Genomic DNA, 22,576 nt, shown 5'->3' with positions numbered 1-22,576 from the left:
TCTAGACCACCGCGGCAGTTCTAGATATATGTTCAAATCAAATAAAATTTCATGTTATATATGGTTTCACCCTGCGGCACACCAATGACAACGTCAAAGTACCGCATAGCAGGTTAATATCACGGTAGCAAAAAAATTACAATATCTTTCAATGTATTTTTTTATCAATATGAAAGATTAATTCACTGACTGTTAAATTCGCGTTAATTTTTTCCCAGCGAAGATAGCGAAAATCAACTCCGCGAGTTAATGTCCTGCTATACAGTATATGTTGTGATAAATCTACTAAGAAAAGTTGGATCCGCTCAAATGATCCAAGAATTTCACGGATTCAAACACTCAAGTTATCCGTCAACTCCGAGAGGCCCATCTCACTAACACTGAAGTAAATTAACATCATACCACATGTAAATGCTCAAGTATTATTTTCATCATAAGCAAGCCATTCGAAACCGAAATTCTAGAGAATCTGCCCCATTATTGATCACCAAGTGTTCGTGATTTGCAAAAACTGTGTTAATCGATACAAAATTTAAAAAAATCTTATTTTTCACATTTATATAATTTCAAAGTGGACTGAGCAGGTCCGAAATTCAAAGTACACAGGTGATCCATTCATTTATCATCGCACTTTGAAAAAAAATTAAAAATTTAGAGCTGGTTCCAAATTTTAACACACTTTGAAAACTGTTGTAAAAAGTACACAATTGATGAAGTGGTCTCAATGCGTATTGGTAAGGCACCAAAGCTCGTAGAATCCTGATGAGAATTTAAACTGTTAAGTACATGCTTATACACATAATGAATATCACAACACACAGGTAAACGATCACTGCAGTCAAACAACACACGCTCAGACGAATCTGTCGGCACTCTCTTGTGTTTGGAGGTAGATATACACCCATGACTCCCGAACTCCCTAAATGCTGCCACTCCTCTTGTGACGTGGCGTCTTACGCTCTCTTACTTTCATTGTATATCTTTAATGTGAAAGGTCTGTATAGAGAAGAAAAGAGATATTTCAGCAAACATGTTTTCAGCAATCTGATTTTTTAAAGAATGTATCTACAGTTGTGTTCATAAGGACTTATGTAGAATGGTTGCTTGAATATTGCTTAACGTCCCTCTCGAGAATATTTCACTCATATTGAGACATCACCAATGCCGGTGAAGGGCTGCAAAATTTAGACCTATGATCTGCCCTTATAGCCTTTGAGCAGGGAGGGATCTTTATCGTGCCACATCTGCTGCGACACAGGCCCTCGGTTTTTGTGGTCTCATCTGAACGACAGCCCCATACAGTTGCCTCTTACGACAAGCAAGGGGTACTGAGGATCTATTCTAGCTTGGACCCCAACGAGATTCTAAGTAGAATGTATCTAAGGACTTATGTAGTAATGAAGTTTGCTTCGAAAGTTATAGAAATGAACAGACAGACAGACGGACAGACAGACACGTGACTGATTAAAGGTGTCCCCAAAATGTCCTCTCGCTTTACATAACTTCAAAATCAGATAATTCCATTTCTTTTACATCTGCCAAAGAGTTTACGGTTTTAATTCATTTGAGTGAAATACATTTTGTGTGCGCATGGGCGAAGTTTTTCATCTTTACTTAAACATTTCTACACCATGCGCACATACAAAAAAACAAAAACAAAAAAAAAACCTGGCAGAATAATCGTAGTCACGAAGGAGACCATAAATTGGAAGAAGATCATTCTCTGTGTAAAACTACTTCTATTTTTCTCTCTGATACTCACCCCTCAAAAAAGATGGCGATTTTGTAACTAAGGCCGACTAAACAGGTCAACAAAATGCCAGCTTGACTCGCTTTCCTAAAAATAAAAAAAGCATGAGACACGTATGATCAATTAGAAAAATACGCAGTCAGCGCCACTTGCAGCGGAATACAACATGTTACAAAAAAAATACTGCATTAGATGAAGTGCATCGCAGAAACTCGTGGAATTGATTTCTAAAACATGTTCACGTCCTGTATCTACTGATTACACCACACCTTGTACTAGAAACATGTTCACGTCCTGTACCTATTAACTGACTACACCACACCTTGTACTAGAAACATGTTCACGTCCTGTACCTATTAACTGATTACACCACACCTTGTACTAGAAACATGTTCACGACCTGTATCTATTGATTACACCACACCTTGTACTAGAAACATCTTCACGTCCTGTACCTATTAACTGATTACACCACACCTTGTACTAGAAACATCTTCACGTCCTGTACCTATTAACTGATTACACCACACCTTGTACTAGAAACATGTCCACGTCCTGTACCTATTAATTGATTACACCACACCTTGTACTAGAAAGTAAAATAAAGCCCACTCACACTAGCGCAGTTCCTCCGAAGATCAGCGTTGACCCCCAATACATGGGATTGTCTATGACATTAAAAGGGAAATCCGTCACTTTGTCATCCATCAAAATCCCAAAATAGTCACCTACAACGAAAAAGGGATTCCAAAAATAGTCATCTACAAGGAACAGGGGGCTCTGAATATTGCCATCTACAACAAAGAGAGGTTCCGAATATCGCCATCTACAACAAAGAGAGGTTCCGAATATCGTCATCTACAACAAATAGAGGTTCCGAATATTGCCATCTACAACAAAGAGAGGTTCCGAATATTGTCATCTACAACAAAGAGAGGTTTCGAATATTGTCATCTACAACAAATAGAGATTCCGAATATTGCCATTTACAACAAACAGAGGTTCCGAATATTGTCATCTACAACAAAGAGAGGTTCCAAATATAGTCATCTACAACAAATAGAGGTTCCGAATATTGCCATCTACAACAAAGAGAGGTTTCGAATATTGTCATCTACAACAAAGAGAGGTTCCGAATATTGCCATTTACAACAAACAGAGGTTCCGAATATTGTCATCTACAACAAAGAGAGGTTCCAAATATTGTAATCTACAACAAATAGAGCTTCCGAATATCGTCATCTACAACAAATAGAGCTTCCGAATATTGTAATCTACAATAAATAGAGGTTCCGAATATTGTCATCTACAACAAATAAAGGCCCCTTTTCAATTCTTTGTTTTGTGTGTTCTACTGTATTGCATGTTTGAAAACCTTCACTTCAAGTACCCCCTTGCTTGTCGTAGAAGGCGACTAAATGGGCGGTCCTTCGAATGAGATCGAAAAACCGAGGCCCCGTGTCGCAGCAGGTGTGGCAGGATAAAGATCCCTCCCTGCTCAAAGGCCGTAAGCGCCGAACATAGACCTAAATTTTGCAGCCCTTCACCGGCAGTGGTGACGTCTCCATATGAGTGAAATATTCTCGAGTTGGACGTTAAACAACATTCAATCAATCAATCGAAGCATTTCTTACTCATCCATGTCTTTCACAATAGATATACTGAAATTTAAAGTTGTGCCATAAAATTTGAGAAGAAATATTAAAAGAAAGAACTACACTTACCGAGAAATGTTCCAAAAAATCCCAACGCCCAATAGCTGGAGAAGACAAGGACGGAGCCAATCAGAATGCAGCCGTAACCAAGGAACAAGTAATTGTTGTCATACAAAAACGGCCACTCTGGCTGGCTATCACAGGCAAGCTTAAACCTATAATCATCAGTGTTACTGTCAGTGTCACAGACAAGCTTAAACCTATAAATCACCAGTGTTACTGTCAGTGTCACAGCCAAGTTTAAACCTATGTATTTATTAATGTTACTCTGTCAGTGTCACAGACAAGCTTAAACCTATGTTACCGTCAGTGTCACAGACAAGCTTAAACCTATGTATTTATTAATGTTACTCTGTCAGTGTCACATACAAGCTTAAACCTATGTTACCGTCAGTGTCACAGACAAGCTTAAACCTATGAATTTATTAATGTTACTGTCAGTGTCACAGACAAGCTTAAACCTATAAATCATCAGTGTCACAGGTAAACCTAATGCTACATATCAAGATATAGGGCCCACGGCGGGTGTGACCGGTCAGCAGGTGGTGCTTACTCCCCCAGGCACCCGATAACGCCTCCGGTATGTCCAGGGGTCCGTGCTATCCCTACTCCTAAGTTTATATTCATTATAGGAGCCATGAGATAGACCAATGTTCGTTATCTTCACCTTTTCACTGCTTACAAGAATGTCAGTACAGATGGATGTTCCCTGAGCTTTCATTAACCAATGAACTACTTCATATGACGAATGGCACAATGATCAAAAACTGTTGAAATGAAGAACTTTTTTCCATATACAAGGTATATGTTCTGAGTGACCTTGACCTTTCAAAAAACGACCTTCGTTTAAAAGTCTCCTGTCCCAAGGAATATTTATGATCAATTATGATAAATTTCTAATGAAAGGTTTGAAAGATGGTAATTTCCATATCAAAAACTGTTGAAATAAGGAATTTTATTAATTCTAAGTGACCTTTCCAAAATGACCTTGAGGGACCTTGGTCCACAAGTCCTTGTCTCAAGGAGCATTTATGATCAATTATATCAATTTCTGATAAAGTTTAAGAGAGATGAACCCAGACAGAAGGGCAGACACAACTATACATGATCCCTCACAATTTCTTCTGGAGCATAATAAGCAGTACTTTTAACAGTACACAGTACTAATTAAGTACGGGAAGTAAGTTAACAGTACTCACCACCAGTCTCTGAAGAACCCCAGACCGACGATAGTACCGGCCAGCAACACGCAGGCCCTCTTCGGACCCCCCAGTAAACTGGACAGGGCATGAGTTTCATACTCCCATCTGGCAACCTGAAAGTCACAAAATGAAACCGACATCATGCTTAAGTTCGTAAACTGTAAAATAATAAAAAGTGAAAACAGTTCCAGACCAGATGATATGTTCACAGACAAAACCTCCTCTACTTCCTTCTTAATTCGCAAAGACTTTTGGCGTAGTGCATATCTATTCCATAGAATGTTAATTCAAACAATATTAACAATAGATTGTGACGTCCTCTATCATCATGATCCGGGTTAGAGTAGGTCCTCAGTAACACACCCCCCCCCCCCCGGGATCCAGGTTAGAATAGGTCCTCAGTACCCCTTGCTTGTCGTAAGAGGTGACTAAATGGGGCGTTCCTTCGGATGAGATCGCAAAAACCGAGGTCCTGTGTCACAACAGGTGTGGCACGATAAAGATCCCTCCCTGCTCAAAGGCTGTAAGCGCCGAACATAGGCCTTAATTTTGCAGTCCTTCACCGGCAGTGGTGAGGTCTCCATATGAGTGGAAGATTTCTCGAGTGGGGTGTTAAATATAATATATAATCAATCAATACCAATGACGTGATATCATTGATGAATGTAAAACAACTAATGAAATCGTGTTTTTACTTCTTCAATTATTTACTGTAGTGGGAAGAAACTTACTTCTACATACCACATTCCAAAACAGAGGATTAAAGAAGATGGTCGCCATACAGATCCATAAATTCTTGTCTTCAAACTCAACAAAAGTCTCCTTTATAATCTCCTTCAACTGTTCTGTCCCCGTCATTCTAAATAGAAGGGTAGATATCGAATAATTGATATATACACCGGTGATTAATGATAATGATGAAATACAGTAGTCATTAATCATAATGATGAAATACACAACTGATTAATCATAATGATGAAATACACTAGTGATTAATCATAATGATGAAAAACACCGGTGATTAATAATAATGATGAAATACAGTAGTCATTAATCATAATGATGAAATACACAACTGATTAATCATAATGATGAAATACACTAGTGATTAATCATAATGATGAAAAACACCGGTGATTAATAATAATGATGAAATACAGTATTGATTAATCATAATGATGAAAAACACCGGTGATTAATAATAATGATGAAATACAGTAGTCATTAATCATAATGATGAAATACACAACTGATTAATCATAATGATGAAATACACTAGTGATTAATAATAATGATGAAAAACACCGGTGATTAATAATAATGATGAAATACAGTAATCATTAATCATAATGATGAAATACACAACTGATTAATCATAATGATGAAATACACAACTGATTAATCATAATGATCAAATACAGTAGTGATTAATCATAATGATGAAAAACACCGGTGATTAATAATAACGATGAAATACAGTAGTCATTAATCATAATGATGAAATACACAACTGATTAATCATAATGATGAAATACACTAGTGATTAATTATAATGATGAAATACACTAGTGATTAATCATAATGATGAAATACACTAGTGATTAATCATAATGATGAAATACAGTAGTCATTAATCATAATGATGAAATACACTAGTGATTAATAATAATGATGAAATACAGTAGTGATTAATTATAATGATGAAATACAGTATTGATTAATCATAATGATGAAAAACACCGGTGATTAATAATAATGATGAAATACAGTAGTCATTAATCATAATGATGAAATACACAACTGATTAATCATAATGATGAAATACACTAGTGATTAATCATAATGATGAAAAACACCGGTGATTAATAATAATGATGAAATACAGTAGTCATTAATCATAATGATGAAATACACAACTGATTAATCATAATAATGAAATACAGTAGTGATTAATCATAATGATGAAAAACACCGGTGATTAATAATAATGATGAAATACAGTAGTCATTAATCATAATGATGAAATACACAACTGATTAATTATAATGATGAAAAACACCGGTGATTAATAATAATGATGAAATACAGTAGTCATTAATCATAATGATGAAATACACAACTGATTAATCATAATGATGAAATACACTAGTGATTAATTATAATGATGAAATACACTAGTGATTAATCATAATGATGAAATAACTAGTGATTAATAATAATGATGAAATACAGTAGTGATTAATTATAATGATGAAATACACTAGTGATTAATCATAATGATGAAATACACTAGTGATTAATAATAATGATGAAATACAGTAGTGATTAATTATAATCATGAAATACACTAGTGATTAATCATAATGATGAAAAACACCGGTGATTAATAATAATGATGAAATACAGTAGTCATTAATCATAATGATGAAATACACAACTGATTAATCATAATGATGAAATACACTAGCGATTAATTATAATGATGAAATACACTAGTGATTAATCATAATGATGAAATACACTAGTGATTAATAATAATGATGAAATACAGTAGTGATTAATCATAATGATGAAATACAGTAGTGATTTATCATGATTATATACACAACTGACTAATCATGATGATGATAAAAACAAAACAGTAATAATAATGATGAAACATGCTTCTGATTAATGATAATATTGCACAATAATTAATCATGATGATTATATGCAGGATTCACGTGACAAATACTGTACAAGAAAGGATTCTGATTATTTTCACGATCGTATCAGAAAAAGTAGATGAAAATACACTATCACATACAAAATGGTAGCTGCAGACTGCAGCTCTCTGAAACATGCAAGGTGAAGATAACGAACAGTGATCAATCTCATAACTCCTACAAGCAATACAAAATAGATAGTTGGGCAAACACGGACCCCTGGACACACCAGAGGTGGGATCAGGTGCCTAGGAGGAGTAAGCATCCCCTGTCGACCGGTCACACCTGCCGATCAGTAATATTGTAATACACATCCTAATATTTTTTTTAGAGAGCTATAGTTCTGCAGCTAACAAAATGGATAAAAATACAGAATGACTAAGTGGACAAAAATACACAACATACAAAGTGAATGGGAACACATCATAGATCAAGTAGAACAAGAGTTACACGACAACAGGCAAAGTGAATGGGAACGCATCATATATCAGATGAAGTAGAAGAAGAGTTACACGACACGAGAAACACGGTTCAGCACATCATTTATTTCTCAATCAATAAGTACTCAATTTCAGATATCTCTTGTATAATGAAACCGCACCACAATAATTCTGATAGCCCATGATGCCTGGCAAACCGAGACCAGACAACACTAATTCCACCACATGTTTGATTAACTAACCATAAACAATAGTGATAACCGACCATAAACAACACTAGTGATAACTAGAACTGTCCTAATGGGACTAATACCCCCCCCCCCCCCGCGGGGCATATAAATTGGTGGGAAATATTTAATGCAAGCACATTGGATATTTTCACATTATCTACAGGGCAATCAATGTGAATGCAGAAGTGTATATTCTACAGTACAGCAGTACATGAAATATTAAAAATATGCTTAATATAAACAATGAATACTATTTGGCACATTTTAGGCTGTATGATTGCAAATCCCTGGTCAACTCTTCTAGTCTTTAGTTTATATTCACTTTGTTAAAGATCATTATGTTATGCCAACTTTACTTTGTCATTGATTTTGTAAGTAAATAAATGACATTAGCTCAAGTATTGGTATTATTGTAATCTTTTCCACTGGTATAACAACTCTAAGTAGCTGCAATAAAGGCAGTTTACTATTAATCCCATTGCCAGGGATAGTTGAGATTATAAATACTATCTGACAAATGCAAGGTGAAGATGACGAACAGTGATCAATCTCATAACTCCTACAAGCAATACAAAATAGATAGTTGGGCAAACACGGACCCCTGGACACACCAGAGGTGGGATCAGGTGCCTAGGAGGAGTAAGCATCCCCTGTTGACCGGTCACACCCGCCGTGAGCCCCATATCCTGATAAGTATTCAACACACATGAGCCACTTTATGTTTTACCGAGAAGTCACAAGATTGCAGATACAGTATGTGGATGCCAAACCCGAAAATGTCCGTAACTTCCATAACTTAAAATATTTCAATGAAAATAGAAGATGCACAACTACATTATATATATAAGATGAGAATAAAGTTTGAATCAAATCTGTTCAACGGTATTAGAATTAAACTCTGGACAAAGTGCGCAACCCCCAAAATGAAAAGAAAATGTGCGTAACTTCTATAACTGTTAAAATATTTCAATGAAAATAGGAGATGCACAACTACATAATATATAGAAGATGTGCATAAAGTTTGAATGAAATATGTCCAGCGGTATTAGAAATAAACTTCGGACGAATCGCGTCTACGGACAAACGGACGGACAGACGGACGGACAGACGGACAAAGTGATTCCAGTATACCCCCCAAACTTCGTTTGCGGGGGGTATAATAATCTGAGATCGATGAATAACTGACCTCGGACAAAAGTGATACTGATATACAATGATGGCGAAATGACTGACCACTAACTACAATATTACTGATAGCCTGAAAATAACTGACCACTAACTACAATATTACTGATAGCCTGATAATAAATGACCACTAACTACAATATTACTGACCGCCTGATAATAACTGACCACTAACTACAATATTACTGATCGCCTGATAATAACTGACAATTAACTGTAGTAACATTAGAATTATGTGATGTTAAATATCAGACGATTAATTATAGTAATACTAGCATTGTGTGATGTTAAAAAACTGACAATTGACTATAGTAATACTAGTATTGTGTGATGTTAAATAACTGACAATTAACTATAGTAATACTAGTATTGTGTGATGTTAAATAACTGACTATTAACTATAGTAATACTAGTATTGTGTGATGTTGAATAACTGACTATTAACTGTAGTAATACTAGTATTGTGTGATGTTAAAAAACTGACAATTGACTATAGTAATACTAGTATTGTGTGATGTTAAATAACTGACAATTAACTATAGTAATACTAGTATTGTGTGATGTTAAATAACTGACTATTAACTATAGTAATACTAGTATTGTGTGATGTTGAATAACTGACTATTAACTGTAGTAATACTAGTATTGTGTGATGTTAAATAACTGACAATTAACTATAGTAATACTAGTATTGTGTGATGTTAAATAACTGACAATTAACTATAGTAATACTAGTATTGTGTAATGTTGAATAACTGACTATCAACTATAGTAATACTAGTATTGTGTAACGTTGAATAACTGACTATTAACTGTAGTAATACTAGTATTGTGTGATGTTAAATAACTGACAATTAACTGTAGTAATACTAGTATTGTGTAACGTTGAATAACTGACTATTAACTGTAGTAATACTAGTATTGTGTGATGTTAAATAATTGACTATTAACTATAGTAATCTAGTATTGTGTAACGTTGAATAACTGACTATTAACTGTAGTAATACTAGTATTGTGTGATGTTAAATAACTGACAATTAACTATAGCAATACTAGCATTGTGTAACGTTGAATAACTGACTATTAACTGTAGTAATACTAGTATTGTGTGATGTTAAATAACTGACAATTAACTGTAGTAATACTAGTATTGTGTGATGTTAAATAACTGACAGTTAACTATAGTAATACTAGTATTGTGTGATGTTGAATAACTGACAATTAAGTATAGTAATACTAAAATTGTGATGTTGAATAACTGATTAATAACTAGAATAAGTCCTCAGTACCCCTTGCTTGTCGTCAGAGGCGACTAAATGAAGCAGTCCTTCAGATGAGACAGTAAAACAAGAGGCCCATGGGCCACATCGCTCACCTGAGTCACCTTGGCCCATATCTGAAGACTTTCCATATATATTTGCATGTAAAACCTTGGTCCCTATTATGGCCCAAACTACCCTTTGCAAACTTGAATCTACACTATGTCAGAAAGCTTTCATGTAAATGTCAACTTCTTTGGCCCAATGGTTCTTTTAAAGCTTTTTTCTATATTTGTATGTAAAACTTTGAACCCAACCCCCCACTTGTGGCCCCATCCTACCCCCCGGGGACCATGATTTGAACAAACTTGAATCTGCACTATGTCAGAAAGTTTTCTTGTAAATATCAGCTTTTCTGACTCAGTGGTTATTGAGAAAAAGATTTTAACTATATATTTGTATGTAAAACTTTGATCCCCCTTGTGGCCCCATCCTACCCCCGGAGCCCATGATTTGAAGAAACTTGAATCTGCACTATGTCAGAAAGTTTTCATGTAAAAATCAGCTTTTCTGGCTCAGTGGTTCTTGAGAAGAAGATTTTTCCTATATATTTGTATGTAAAACTTTGATCCCCCCTTGGGGCCCCATCCAACCCCCGGAGCCCATGATTTGAACAAACTTGAATCTGCATTATGTCAGGAAGCTTTCATGTAAATCTCAGCTTTTCTGGCTTAGTGGTTCTTGAGAAGAAGATTTTTAAAGTTTTTCCCTATATATTTGTGTGTAAAACTTTGATCCCCCCTTGGAGCCCCATCTTATCCCCGGGGGCCATGATTTGAACAAACTTGAATCTGCACTATGTCAGAAAGTTTTCATGTAAAAATCAGCTTTTCTGGCTCAGTGGTTCTTGAGAAGAAGATTTTTCCTATATATTTGTATGTAAAACTTTGATCCCCCCTTGGGGCCCCATCCAACCCCCGGAGCCCATGATTTGAACAAACTTGAATCTGCATTATGTCAGGAAGCTTTCATGTAAATCTCAGCTTTTCTGGCTTAGTGGTTCTTGAGAAGAAGATTTTTAAAGTTTTTCCCTATATATTTGTGTGTAAAACTTTGATCCCCCCTTGGAGCCCCATCTTATCCCCGGGGGCCATGATTTGAACAAACTTGAATCTGCACTATGTCAGAAAGTTTCATGTAAAAATCAGCTTTTCTGGCTTAGTGGTTCTTGAGAAGAAGATTTTTAAAGTTTTTCCCTATATATTTGTGTGTAAAACTTTGATCCCCCCCCTTGGGGCCCCATCTTATCCCCGGGGGCCATGATTTGAACAAACTTGAATCTGCACTATGTCAGGAAGCTTTCATGTAAATCTCAGCTTTTCTGGCTTAGTGGTTCTTGAGAAGAAGATTTTTAAAGTTTTTCCCTATATATTTGTGTGTAAAACTTTGATCCCCCCCTTGGGGCCCCATCTTATCCCCGGGAGCCATGATTTGAACAAACTTGAATCTGCACTATGTCAGAAAGTTTTCATGTAAAAATCAGCTTTTCTGGCTTAGTGGTTCTTGAGAAGATTTTTAAAGATTTTTCCTATATATTTGTATGTAAAACTTTGATCCCCTATTGTGGCCCCATCCAACCCCAGGGGCCCATGATTTGAACAAACTTGAATCTGCATTATGTCAGGAAGCTTTCATGTAAATCTCAGCTTTTCTGGCTTAGTGGTTCTTGAGAAGAAGATTTTTAAAGTTTTTCCCTATATATTTGTATGCAAAACTTTGATCCCCCCTTGGGGCCCCATCCTATCCCCGGGGGCCATGATTTGAACAAACTTGAATCTGCACTATGTCAGAAAGTTTTCATGTAAAAATCAGCTTTTCTGACTCAGTGGTTCTTGAGAAGAAGATTTTTAAAGTTTTTCCCTATATATTTGTATGTAAAACTTTGATCCCCCCTTGTTGCCCCATCCTACCACCGGGGGCCATGATTTGAACAATCTTGAATCTGCAATATGTCAGGAAGCTTTCAGCTCTTCTGGCCCAGTGGTTCTTGAGAAGATTTTTAAATGACCCCACCCTATTTTTGCATTTTTGTGATTATCTCCCCTTTGAAAGGGACATGGCCCTTCATTTGAACAAACTTGAAAGCCCTTCATCCAAGGATGCTTTTGGCCAAGTTAGGTTGAAATTGGCCCAGTGGTTCTGGAGAAGAAGTCGAAAATGTGAAAAGTTTACAGACAGACGGACGCCGGACAAAATGTGATCAGAATAGCTCACTTGAACCTTCGGTTCAGGTGAGCTAAAAACTGAGGTCCCGTATCCCTCCCTGCTCAAAGGCCGTAAGCGCCGAGCATAGGCTAAATTTTGCAGCCCTTCACCGGCAGTGGTGACGTCTCCATATGAGTAAAATATTCTCTGGCGGGACGTTAAACAATATTCAGTCAGTGCATTGATCACCCCACAGGAAAACACACAATGGTTGCTAGTTTAAGATACAATTCGTTTTCTCAGAAGCCTTGTCTACACGTCATATAGTTAAATCGATATAACCAGAAAATGAGGTGGGCGTGTCAAGTCATTATGTTATGTGGAGAGCATGGTTTTTAGAAGTGAAAGTATTTTCAAGGTTATTGTTTTTATTAAATCTTTATTATTCAACAAGTGGACAAAATCTGACAAGTCGATATAATTAATTAACAAATCGACATAATTAATTAACGATTCGATACATTATCTGACAAGTCGACATAATTAATTAACAATCGATACATTATCTGACAAGTCGACATAATTAACTGACAAGTCGACATGATTTTCTGACAAAGTCCACATAATTATCTAGCAAGCCGACATAATTATCTGCCGATATCTGAGTCCAATAAGTGATAAATGATGACAGAAATATGCCACCATACATAACAGACGGATGAATGACGAGTGTGAGACTTGTATCGATGATAGTTGATAAACCAGGGAGGTAGTGATAAGTACACAAATATTTGACCCAAATGACCCTCTTGGAAAAGTTCACACACACCTGATCATACACAGCATGTTCATACCCACCTGTTCACGTCTAATTAATCTGATTAATCTAATTAATTAACTACTACACATACAATGTACCCATCTATATAGACCCTTATTACCCTCTCACCCTGTAACACTTCCGCACAGAATTCCCGCCCTCCTCTCAAACACACGGCTATTCATAGCGACTCTGTTTCCACGGCCATGATCGCGACACTGCCAGCCTGGGAGACGTGGGAGATCGTGACACTGCCAGCCCGGGAGATGGCGACACTGACAGCCCGGGAGACGTGGGGGATCGCGACACTGCCAGCCCGGGAGATGGCGACACTGACAGTCCGGGAGACGTGGGAGATGGCGACACTGCCAGCCCGGGAGATGGCGACACTGACAGCCCGGGAGACATGGAACAATCCAATCCTGGCAGCTTATTTGTAAATCAACTTAAAGTTTTAGAACTTTTGATTAGCATCAAAATCAGATGGAATCCACGGAAACATTTATTCTTGCTACTAAACTTTATATGTTCGTTTAAATTGTTGAAATATTTGATGAATGCATGTTTATTTAATGAATGCATGCTCGCTATACTAAAAAAAAATATCAGAACAAATTACAAGTCATTTCCTGTCAACTGTTCAATGAAATGAAATAAATATGATGTATAATAAAGTATATGATATCAGACCAGTGTGACCTATATTATAGATATACATTCACAATGTAGGTCGGTACTCCGGTCAGATTGGATATCAGACACTTTAGAATTAATATTCATTTCAAGAGAGTGTCATGCCGAATTCATTCTTTGATAGCAAAACTTGTTTAGAGCTGAAGACTATCTAAATCACTTATAAATCATTCATATGAAAAGTTAATGTGTGTCTAAATAGACTGTAAATCATGTATACGAAATGTGTGCCTAAATAAACTGTAAATTGTGTACGGGGAGACCTCGTTCATTTCTTAATGAATAATGACTGACAAATGCACGGTGTCCATTTCCTGTACAGAATAATGACTGATAATTTCAACGCGTTCATTTCTTAATGAATAATGGCTGACAATTTCACGGTGTTCATTTCTTAATGAATAATGGCTGACAATTTCACGGTGTCCATTTCTTAATGAATAATGACTGACAATTTCACGGTGTTCATTTCTTAATGAATAATGACTGACAATTTCACGGTGTTCATTTCTTAATGAATAATGACTGACAATTTCACGGTGTCCATTTCTTAATGAATAATGACTGACAATTTCACGGTGTTCATTTCTTAATGAATAATGACTGACAATTTCACGATGTTCATTTCTTAATGAATAATGACTGACAATTTCACGGTGTTCATTTCTTAATGAATAATGACTGACAATTTCACGATGTTCATTTCTTAATGAATAATGACTGACAATTTCACGGTGTTCATTTCCCGTCACGGATGATCTCACTTCGTCCACTATTCGTGTTCTATTACAAGAAACATGTAAATTGACGAAGACACATCTGCATAATGATGTATGTTGTGTAAATACATGTATGTTAATGTAAAATATCCATTGTTTATTAATTTGAAACCCCCCATTCAGTCTCAAGCACTTTAAAATTGCCATATTAACAAAGTTTAATCTTCATACGAATCAGACACTAATCTTACCCGCGGAGTGTAATCTGATTAAAATGTAAGAAATTGTCACTAACCTTCCGATTGAACAGAAATATCCTGAGACTTTTTAATCAATCATGTAAGATTCACACAATGTGCTGTAGATGCACTTAAATCTACCCACTAGTGGAAATTTACATACAAATCTGTATCAAGGCCGAGGTAATGATTTCACAACCGGAAATCCACTATCATCTCTCAGTGTGTGAAACAAGTAGATAAGTCTCTCTCTCTCTCTCTCTCTCTCTCTCTCTCTCTCTCTCTCTCTCTCTCTCGGTGTGTGAAACAGGTAGATAAGTATCTCTCTTTCTTTCTCTCTCTCTCTCTCTCTCTCTCTCTTCTCTTTCTCTGTGCGTGTGTATGTGTGAAACAGGTAGATAACAATTTCTCTCTCTCATCTCTTCGAAGTAACGTGAGAAGAGTATCAGGGGCGGATCCAGGAATTGCGGTTACGGGGGGGGGGGGGTGTGCCACTTTATGAAGCAGGGGGTCTGGGGGGCCCCAGTGGGTCCTGGATTTTAGATATTTTATAGGGCTTGAAATAGGTCTGCTATTTAGTCATGTGTACTATTTTCTATCATTTTTTATAAGGTGAAATTAATGAAATGACGCAAATTTTAAGGGTTTTTCAACAAACAAAAAAACCCCAAAAAATTTAAAAATTCTCCCAATAAAGTCATTCAAGAAATCAAAAGATTGTGTCATTTATTTCTCCGAAAGTGGAAGAAATTATTGCTTCTTTTATCGTTTAGTACATTTTTCTAAAAAAGAGACCACGATTTACCTTAAATTTGAAAATTTTAGGGAGAGAGAGAGAGACTGAGTATACATGTGTATGTTACCGTAATGGCGACACAAAAGTTTTATTTTAAGTATTTAATAGTTAAAGGCACCCCTATGAATATCCCGAATTCTCTTTCAAACTGGAAACAAAAAATGGAGACAATATTTGAAGTCTTGTGGGGACGTTTAACGGTAAGGACAGAATGTGTGTCCCCATGGTACACCTCCGTCATCACAATGCAGGTCAAATCAATCTGATTAAAGTCATACCTTTTATCCGCTCCGATAATAGTACGTCGCTACACTGGAGCGGATCAAAGATCTGATTCTAATCAGACTGCAGGTAAAGCGGTTCAAAATTGACCTCACTTACACGCTTTATTACCCCCTCCCCCTCTCTCTCTATCTCTCTCTAAAAAAAATAAAGTTCCAAGTAAAAGGAATAGATTCTGATGAAAAAAATCACATCTGTATTTGTCTTGTTGGAGAGAGAGAGAGAGAGAGAGAGAGAGAGAGAGAGAGAGAGAGATGCACAGAGAGAGAGACGTTTTATTAACTCCCCCTCCCTCCCTTTCTCTAAATAAATAAAATAAAGTTTGAAGATTTACAAAAAAGGAGTAGATCCTGTATTTGTCATGTTGGAGAGACAGAAAAAGAAAGATAGCGAAATAGAGAGAAAGAGTGAGTGAGGGGGAAAGTGAGAGAGAAGATGGGCTATATTCAGAGGAGATTGTTTCTCTCCCAGATAAAATGTTTTACCAAAAGAGGAAAACAATAATGGTATATTTATTCATTATACTTCTAGTGTTATACGATATGTTGTATAAGCCCCAGAGGGCCCTTGATTAGTGAATAAATAAATATATATAAATAGATATATACTAAGAATAATGTAAGCACTTGTAGTCAATTCATAATTCGTCAATGTTCCCTCCCCCTGTTGGACGGATCCCCATGAATCAGGCCCTCGCCCTCCAGGCTTTTTTATAAAAAAAAAAATCATTTAAGTAGGAATAGGCATATATACAAGAAAATATCAGAGAGAGAGATGCATCTATAGCGAGATATCCTGTACATTACATCTATAGCGAGAGCTCCTGTACATTACATCTATAGCGACAGATCCTGTACATTGCATCTATAGCGACAGATCCTGTACATTACATCTATAGCGAGAGATATTGTACATTACATCTATAGCGAGAGATCCTGTACATTACATCTATAGCGAGAGATTAATAGAATCCTTCATTAGTACGAGTGTGGGATAGGGAAATTCCACCGAGGGGACAAGATTCGCAGTCTAGGACGAGGCTTTGCCGAGTCCTAGACAGCGAATCTTGTTCCAGAGGTGGAATTTCCCTACCCCAAACGAGTTAATAATGAAGGATTATTTTTCTCACATTTTACTTACAGTTTAGTGCATAAATTTAGGAGTTTTGAGAAAATTCTAAATTATCAAAATCCTCATTTGAACTTCGATGCAAAAACTAATTAGATAGGCAGAAAGAGCGTATCCGAAAATGGTTTACACTGTAAGTGTAAACTAAAAAACCCAAGGTTGTCCAACAGAAAGCTATATACATTAAAATTTAAAGATAACAATGCAAAATATGTTTGCTTCACCGTGTAACGTAAATCTTCACCGTGTAACGAAAATCATAGAAAATATATGACGTCACAATCAAATGACGTCACAGCAGTGTGAGACAGAAAAATCTCACATGGCTGTCTCACACGGATAAAGTCGATCTCACACTGGTGGTAATGTGAGAAATTGTACATTACATCTATAGCGAGATATCCTGTACATTACATCTATAGCGAGAGATCCTGTACATTACATCTATAACGAGAGTTATTGTACATTACATCTATAGCGAGAGATATTGTACATTACATCTATAGCGAGAGATCCTGTACATTACATCTATAACGAGAGCTCCTGTACATTACATCTATAGCGACAGATCCTGTACATTACATCTATAGCGAGATATCCTGTACATTACATCTATAGCGACAGATCCTGTACATTGCATCTATAGCGAGAGATCCTGTACATTACATCTATAGCGAGATATCCTGTACATTACATCTATAGCGACAGATCCTGTACATTGCATCTATAGCGAGATATCCTGTACATTACATCTATAGCGAGAGATCCTGTACATTACATCTATAGCGAGATATCCTGTACATTACATCTATAGCGACAGATCCTGTACATTGCATCTATAGCGAGATATCCTGTACATTACATCTATAGCGAGAGATCCTGTACATTACATCTATAGCGAGATATCCTGTACATTACATCTATAGCGAGAGATATTGTACATTACATCTATAGCGAGAGATATTGTACATTACATCTATAGCGAGAGATCCTGTACATTACATCTATAGCCAGAGATATTGTACATTACATCTATAGCGAGAGATCCTGTACATTACATCTATAGCGAGAGATATTGTACATTACATCTATAGCGAGATATCCTGTACATTACATCTATAACGAGAGATCCTGTACATTACATCTATAGCGAGAGATATTGTACATTACATCTATAGCGAGAGATATTGTACATTACATCTATAGCGAGATATCCTGTACATTACATCTATAACGAGAGATCCTGTACATTACATCTATAGCGAGAGATATTGTACATTACATCTATAGCGAGAGATATTGTACATTACATCTATAGCGAGAGATATTGTACATTACATCTATAGCGAGAGATATTGTACATTGCATCTATAGCGAGATATCCTGTACATTACATCTATAGCGAGATATCCTGTACATTACATTTATAACGAGAGCTCCTGTACATTACGTCTATAGCGACAGATCCTGTACATGGCATCTATAGCGAGATATCCTGTATATTACATCTATAGCGAGATATCCTGTACATTACATCTATAGCGAGATATCCTGTACATTACATCTATAACGAGAGATATTGTACATTACATCTATAGCGACAGATCCTGTACATTACATCTATAGCGACAGATCCTGTACATTACATAGGGTACAAAGCAAAATTCTTTAAACTATTTGATGTTAAAATATGGTGGATATAATATATAATGCAATTTCGGCTTCATAGCCGTTCCTCACACCTTTTGTAATCCGGCGAGACGAAGCAGAGGATTTATACAGGTCCATCAAATATACATCACAAGAAGTTGGAGAATCCCCCCACCCGGTTTTTTTTTGTTGTTTTTTTTTTGTTGTTTTTTTTTTTTTTTTGTTGTTTTTTTTTTTTTTTACATTTGTAATTGTAATAGTATTTTATTTTCAAGAGATCTTAATGTCATTTCTGAAAATAAATGTAGGTATGAACTGCGACTTTCACGCCAGACCACTTCATAAAGCGCGTTAATTAGCGTATCAGGAACACTAGCGTTAATTAGCGTATCAGGAACACTAGCGTTAATTAGTGCATCAGGAACACTAGCGTTAATTAGTGCATCAGGAAAACTAGCGTTAATTAGCGTATCAGGAAAACTAGCGTTAATTAACGTATCAGGAAAACTAGCGTTAATTAGCGTATCAGGAACACTAGCGTTAATTAGTGCATCAGGAAAACTAGCGTTAATTAGTGCATCAGGAAAACTAGCGTTAATTAGCGCGTCAGGAAAACTAGCGTTAATTAGTGCATCAGGAAAACTAGCGTTAATTAGTGCATCAGGAAAACTAGCGTTAATTAGCGCATCAGGAAAACTAGCGTTAATTAGTGCATCAGGAACACTAGCGTTAATTAGTGCATCAGGAACACTAGCGTTAATTAGTGCATCAGGAAAACTAGCGTTAATTAGCGCATCAGGAAAACTAGCGTTAATTAGTGCATCAGGAACACTAGCGTTAATTAGTGCATCAGGAAAACTAGCGTTAATTAGTGCATCAGGAAAACTAGCGTTAATTAGCGTATCCGGAAAACTAGCGTTAATTAGCGCATCAGGAAAACTAGGCCGGCGAGAAGCATTGCAGTTCGTACCCTCATGTTATAATTCAAAAATGAAATTTATTTCTTAAATTTCCATTCCACTTTTATAACTGTTAGAATTCCCAGCCTTTAAAATAGACGTGCGGTGCTATATTTATCTGCGTTACACACGTGCATTGGTTATAACTGACACGCATTCATGACGAAATGACTATTTTTACAATTAGTCATCATTTCCTGAATTAGTCAAAAATTTCAGGAATTAGTCAAATATTGGAAATATGAATATCAATATATAATATATTCTCCTGATTTTTCGAATTTTGATTTCACGCGAAAGAAAGAATTAGCATTGATATTTCTCTGAGATTATCAGTCCATATGAGTTTTTGATATACATGTAGTAGACGTGGAATACGTTGTTTCCTAAATGACATGGGTACAGAATATTTAACTAAGAATTATTCACAACTTTATATGATCTGTTTTAATCCTTAGGATTTCTTTTTATTTGGTATGTACTAAAAATAAATCATGGATATGAAAACTAAAACATTCAAAGATTGAATCTGGTTTACTACTCAAACGACACAGGAAAATCAATAAGTGGAGAGAAATGATATGAATTCGAAAGGGAACACATGCTTGAACACATGAAGCTGCCTGTAATACATCCCATATACATGTGCAAAATGAGCTGTTGAGGTTACACGCGGCAGATCTCAATATTTTGAAAACGGCACATGTAAACATTTCACAAATTGTTACCTGATGACATCATTGAAAATTTACAAATCCCTTATTTTTTTTCTAGAAATCTTAGATTTGTACTTATTACAACCAAACTAAGCCAACATACATATATCAACCTTTTTGTATTTGTATCAAGAGTCCTTCAGCGTCATAGACAAACGTCTAGATACAATATCAAGGAAACATGTCTGACCTTGACGGAGCCTGGGGGGCTGTGATCCGGTAATATTGACATGAAAGAAAAGAAAGTACAGCATTCAAGATGATATAGTTTATGGGGAAAAACCAACTCCATGTGACATACAGAGAAATTATCAGAGTCGGTACATTTCATTTGAAAACGGCACATGTAAACTTAACAAATGTTACCTGGTGATATCGACCTTGCGGGGTCTTGAGTAAAATCCTCCTTGGCATGATTGAGTAAAACGAGAGAGAGAGAGAGAGAGAGAGAGAGAGAGAGAGAGAGAGAGAGAGAGAGAGAGACAGACAAAGACAGAGAGAGAGAGACAGAGAGAGAAAGACAGAGAGAGAGACAGAGACAGAGAGAGACAGAGAGAGAGAGAGAGAGAGAGAGAGAAAGAGAGAGAAAGAGAGAGAGAGAGAGATATCCCTATTTCTTGTGACAAATGTTAAAGTAGGCTTTTAATTTGATACTATCCATCCCCGGGCGGCCTTGCTTGGGAATTTTATAATATTGACTTTGTTCGTGCCATGACGTAATATCTTGAAAGTGTTTAAGATATGACCTCATTTCATAACAACAGGTTTCTGTCAGGATTTTTTTTTTTATCTCGCTATCACATTTCTTTGTTTATAGTGCAGTCTTACTTCATGGATCCGTCTGAACACCCCAATACCCCCCCCCCCCCCCCTGTTTTACAAAATCACGCCGTGGGGTGAATCAATGTGTATAGATTATATCATTATTATTAGGCTAGTTCTTTTCAGTTCTATTTGAGAATTTAACAGTATTGTACCTTATTCAATGGAGAAAGATGACGAGATAAAATTCAAAAGTTACGTTCGAGTTCTAGAGCTCAGCAGCCTGCTTCAAACTTCCGGTTGGGAAGGACATTGAATGCTGAACATGCAACATATGCTTCCCCTTCCTCACTTACGGGAGAAATATTTCAAAGCATAGCAAATAAACAAAATCTTGTAAATTTTGTAAACTCACCTTTTTTCCAGATACCGGAAGCACATCAATAAAAGAAAAAGATTGAAGGTAAATAATGCAGCATCATAAATCCCGATTTAATGACGTCTAGAGGCCCAGTGGCGGATTTAAAGGAACGCAGTATACTGTGAAGTTAAAAGCACACTAAGGTACTTATAATCACTGATTAAATATCAGGTCACTGAATCAAGGGGGGGGGGCAGAAAAGTTTCTGAGGGAGGGGTGCGAACTAAGATCGTACACTACTATTTTCCAAATGGGTGCTTGTGTGTGTGTGTGTGTGTGTGTGTGTGTGTGTGTGTGTGTGTGTGTGTGTGTGAGAGAGAGAGAGAGAGAGAGAGAGAGTGTGTGTGTGTGTGTGTGAAGATCAGAGATGGTAAAACAATAATAATATTTTCCTTTATGGTGGCTTATTACATGTTATTTAATTGCTCTTTCTACAGCAACTCGTATTAAGGAGGTGTGATACACCAGAGAAATTTGATGTAGATGAAAAGTACAGGATATGTTCAACGATATTTTGAAGTCGAAAATTTTCAAATTTACTTTATTTTGTCAAAAAATTACAGTTTTAGTAGAAGGTAATCTGAACAAAAAAATTAAAATCCCTGCTGGACTCGAACCTGCGACTTACAGTTCATCAGTCGGTATGCTAACCTACTGAGCTACTCGCCTAGGTACTCTAAAGACATTGATCATAACGAAA

At 36.3% G+C, this 22,576-nt stretch overlaps 1 protein-coding gene across 3 annotated transcripts; it reads right to left on the bottom strand.

Moving 5' to 3' along the window:
• Window positions 1-543: 543 nt before the first annotated feature.
• On the bottom strand, window positions 544-21,894 carry LOC125662621 (phosphatidylethanolamine N-methyltransferase-like). 3 transcript variants are annotated; one of them, XM_056147992.1, is made up of 7 exons: window positions 21,871-21,894; window positions 5,409-5,526; window positions 4,665-4,780; window positions 3,475-3,620; window positions 2,367-2,478; window positions 1,763-1,837; window positions 544-996 (listed from the first exon to the last, which is right to left on the bottom strand). In XM_056147992.1, exons 2-7 carry the CDS (start codon window positions 5,523-5,525, stop codon window positions 954-956), a joined length of 609 nt encoding a protein of 202 aa, XP_056003967.1. In that variant the 5' UTR covers window position 5,526; window positions 21,871-21,894; the 3' UTR covers window positions 544-953. The 3 variants fall into 3 exon arrangements, with proteins under 3 accessions (XP_056003967.1, XP_048750859.1, XP_048750856.1); XM_048894902.2 differs by lacking the exon at window positions 21,871-21,894 and adding an exon at window positions 20,807-20,905; XM_048894899.2 differs by lacking the exon at window positions 21,871-21,894 and adding an exon at window positions 13,641-13,854.
• Between the last annotated feature and the right edge of the window lie 682 nt (window positions 21,895-22,576).

This window comes from Ostrea edulis, chromosome 8, assembly GCF_947568905.1.
Source record: "Ostrea edulis chromosome 8, xbOstEdul1.1, whole genome shotgun sequence".
Classification (NCBI taxonomy): domain Eukaryota; kingdom Metazoa; phylum Mollusca; class Bivalvia; order Ostreida; family Ostreidae; genus Ostrea; species Ostrea edulis.
The sequence above is the reverse complement of the archived record's forward strand: the minus strand, read 5'-3'. Positions and strand labels throughout refer to the sequence as shown.

What these genes read in the sequence shown, in the direction of transcription:
- LOC125662621 (XM_048894899.2), bottom strand. Translation starts at nt 13,696, where the DNA reads ATGAATAGCCGTGTGTTTGAGAGGAGGGCGGGAATTCTGTGCGGAAGT. An exon ending in ATCCTCTGTTTTGGAATGTG is followed by an intron (nt 4,781 to 5,408) that starts GTATGTAGAAGT and finishes TGTGACTTTCAG; the next exon opens with GTTGCCAGATGGGAGTATGA. An exon ending in TTCGGAGGAACTGCGCTAGT is followed by an intron (nt 1,838 to 2,366) that starts GTGAGTGGGCTT and finishes TTTTATTTTTAG; the next exon opens with GAAAGCGAGTCAAGCTGGCA.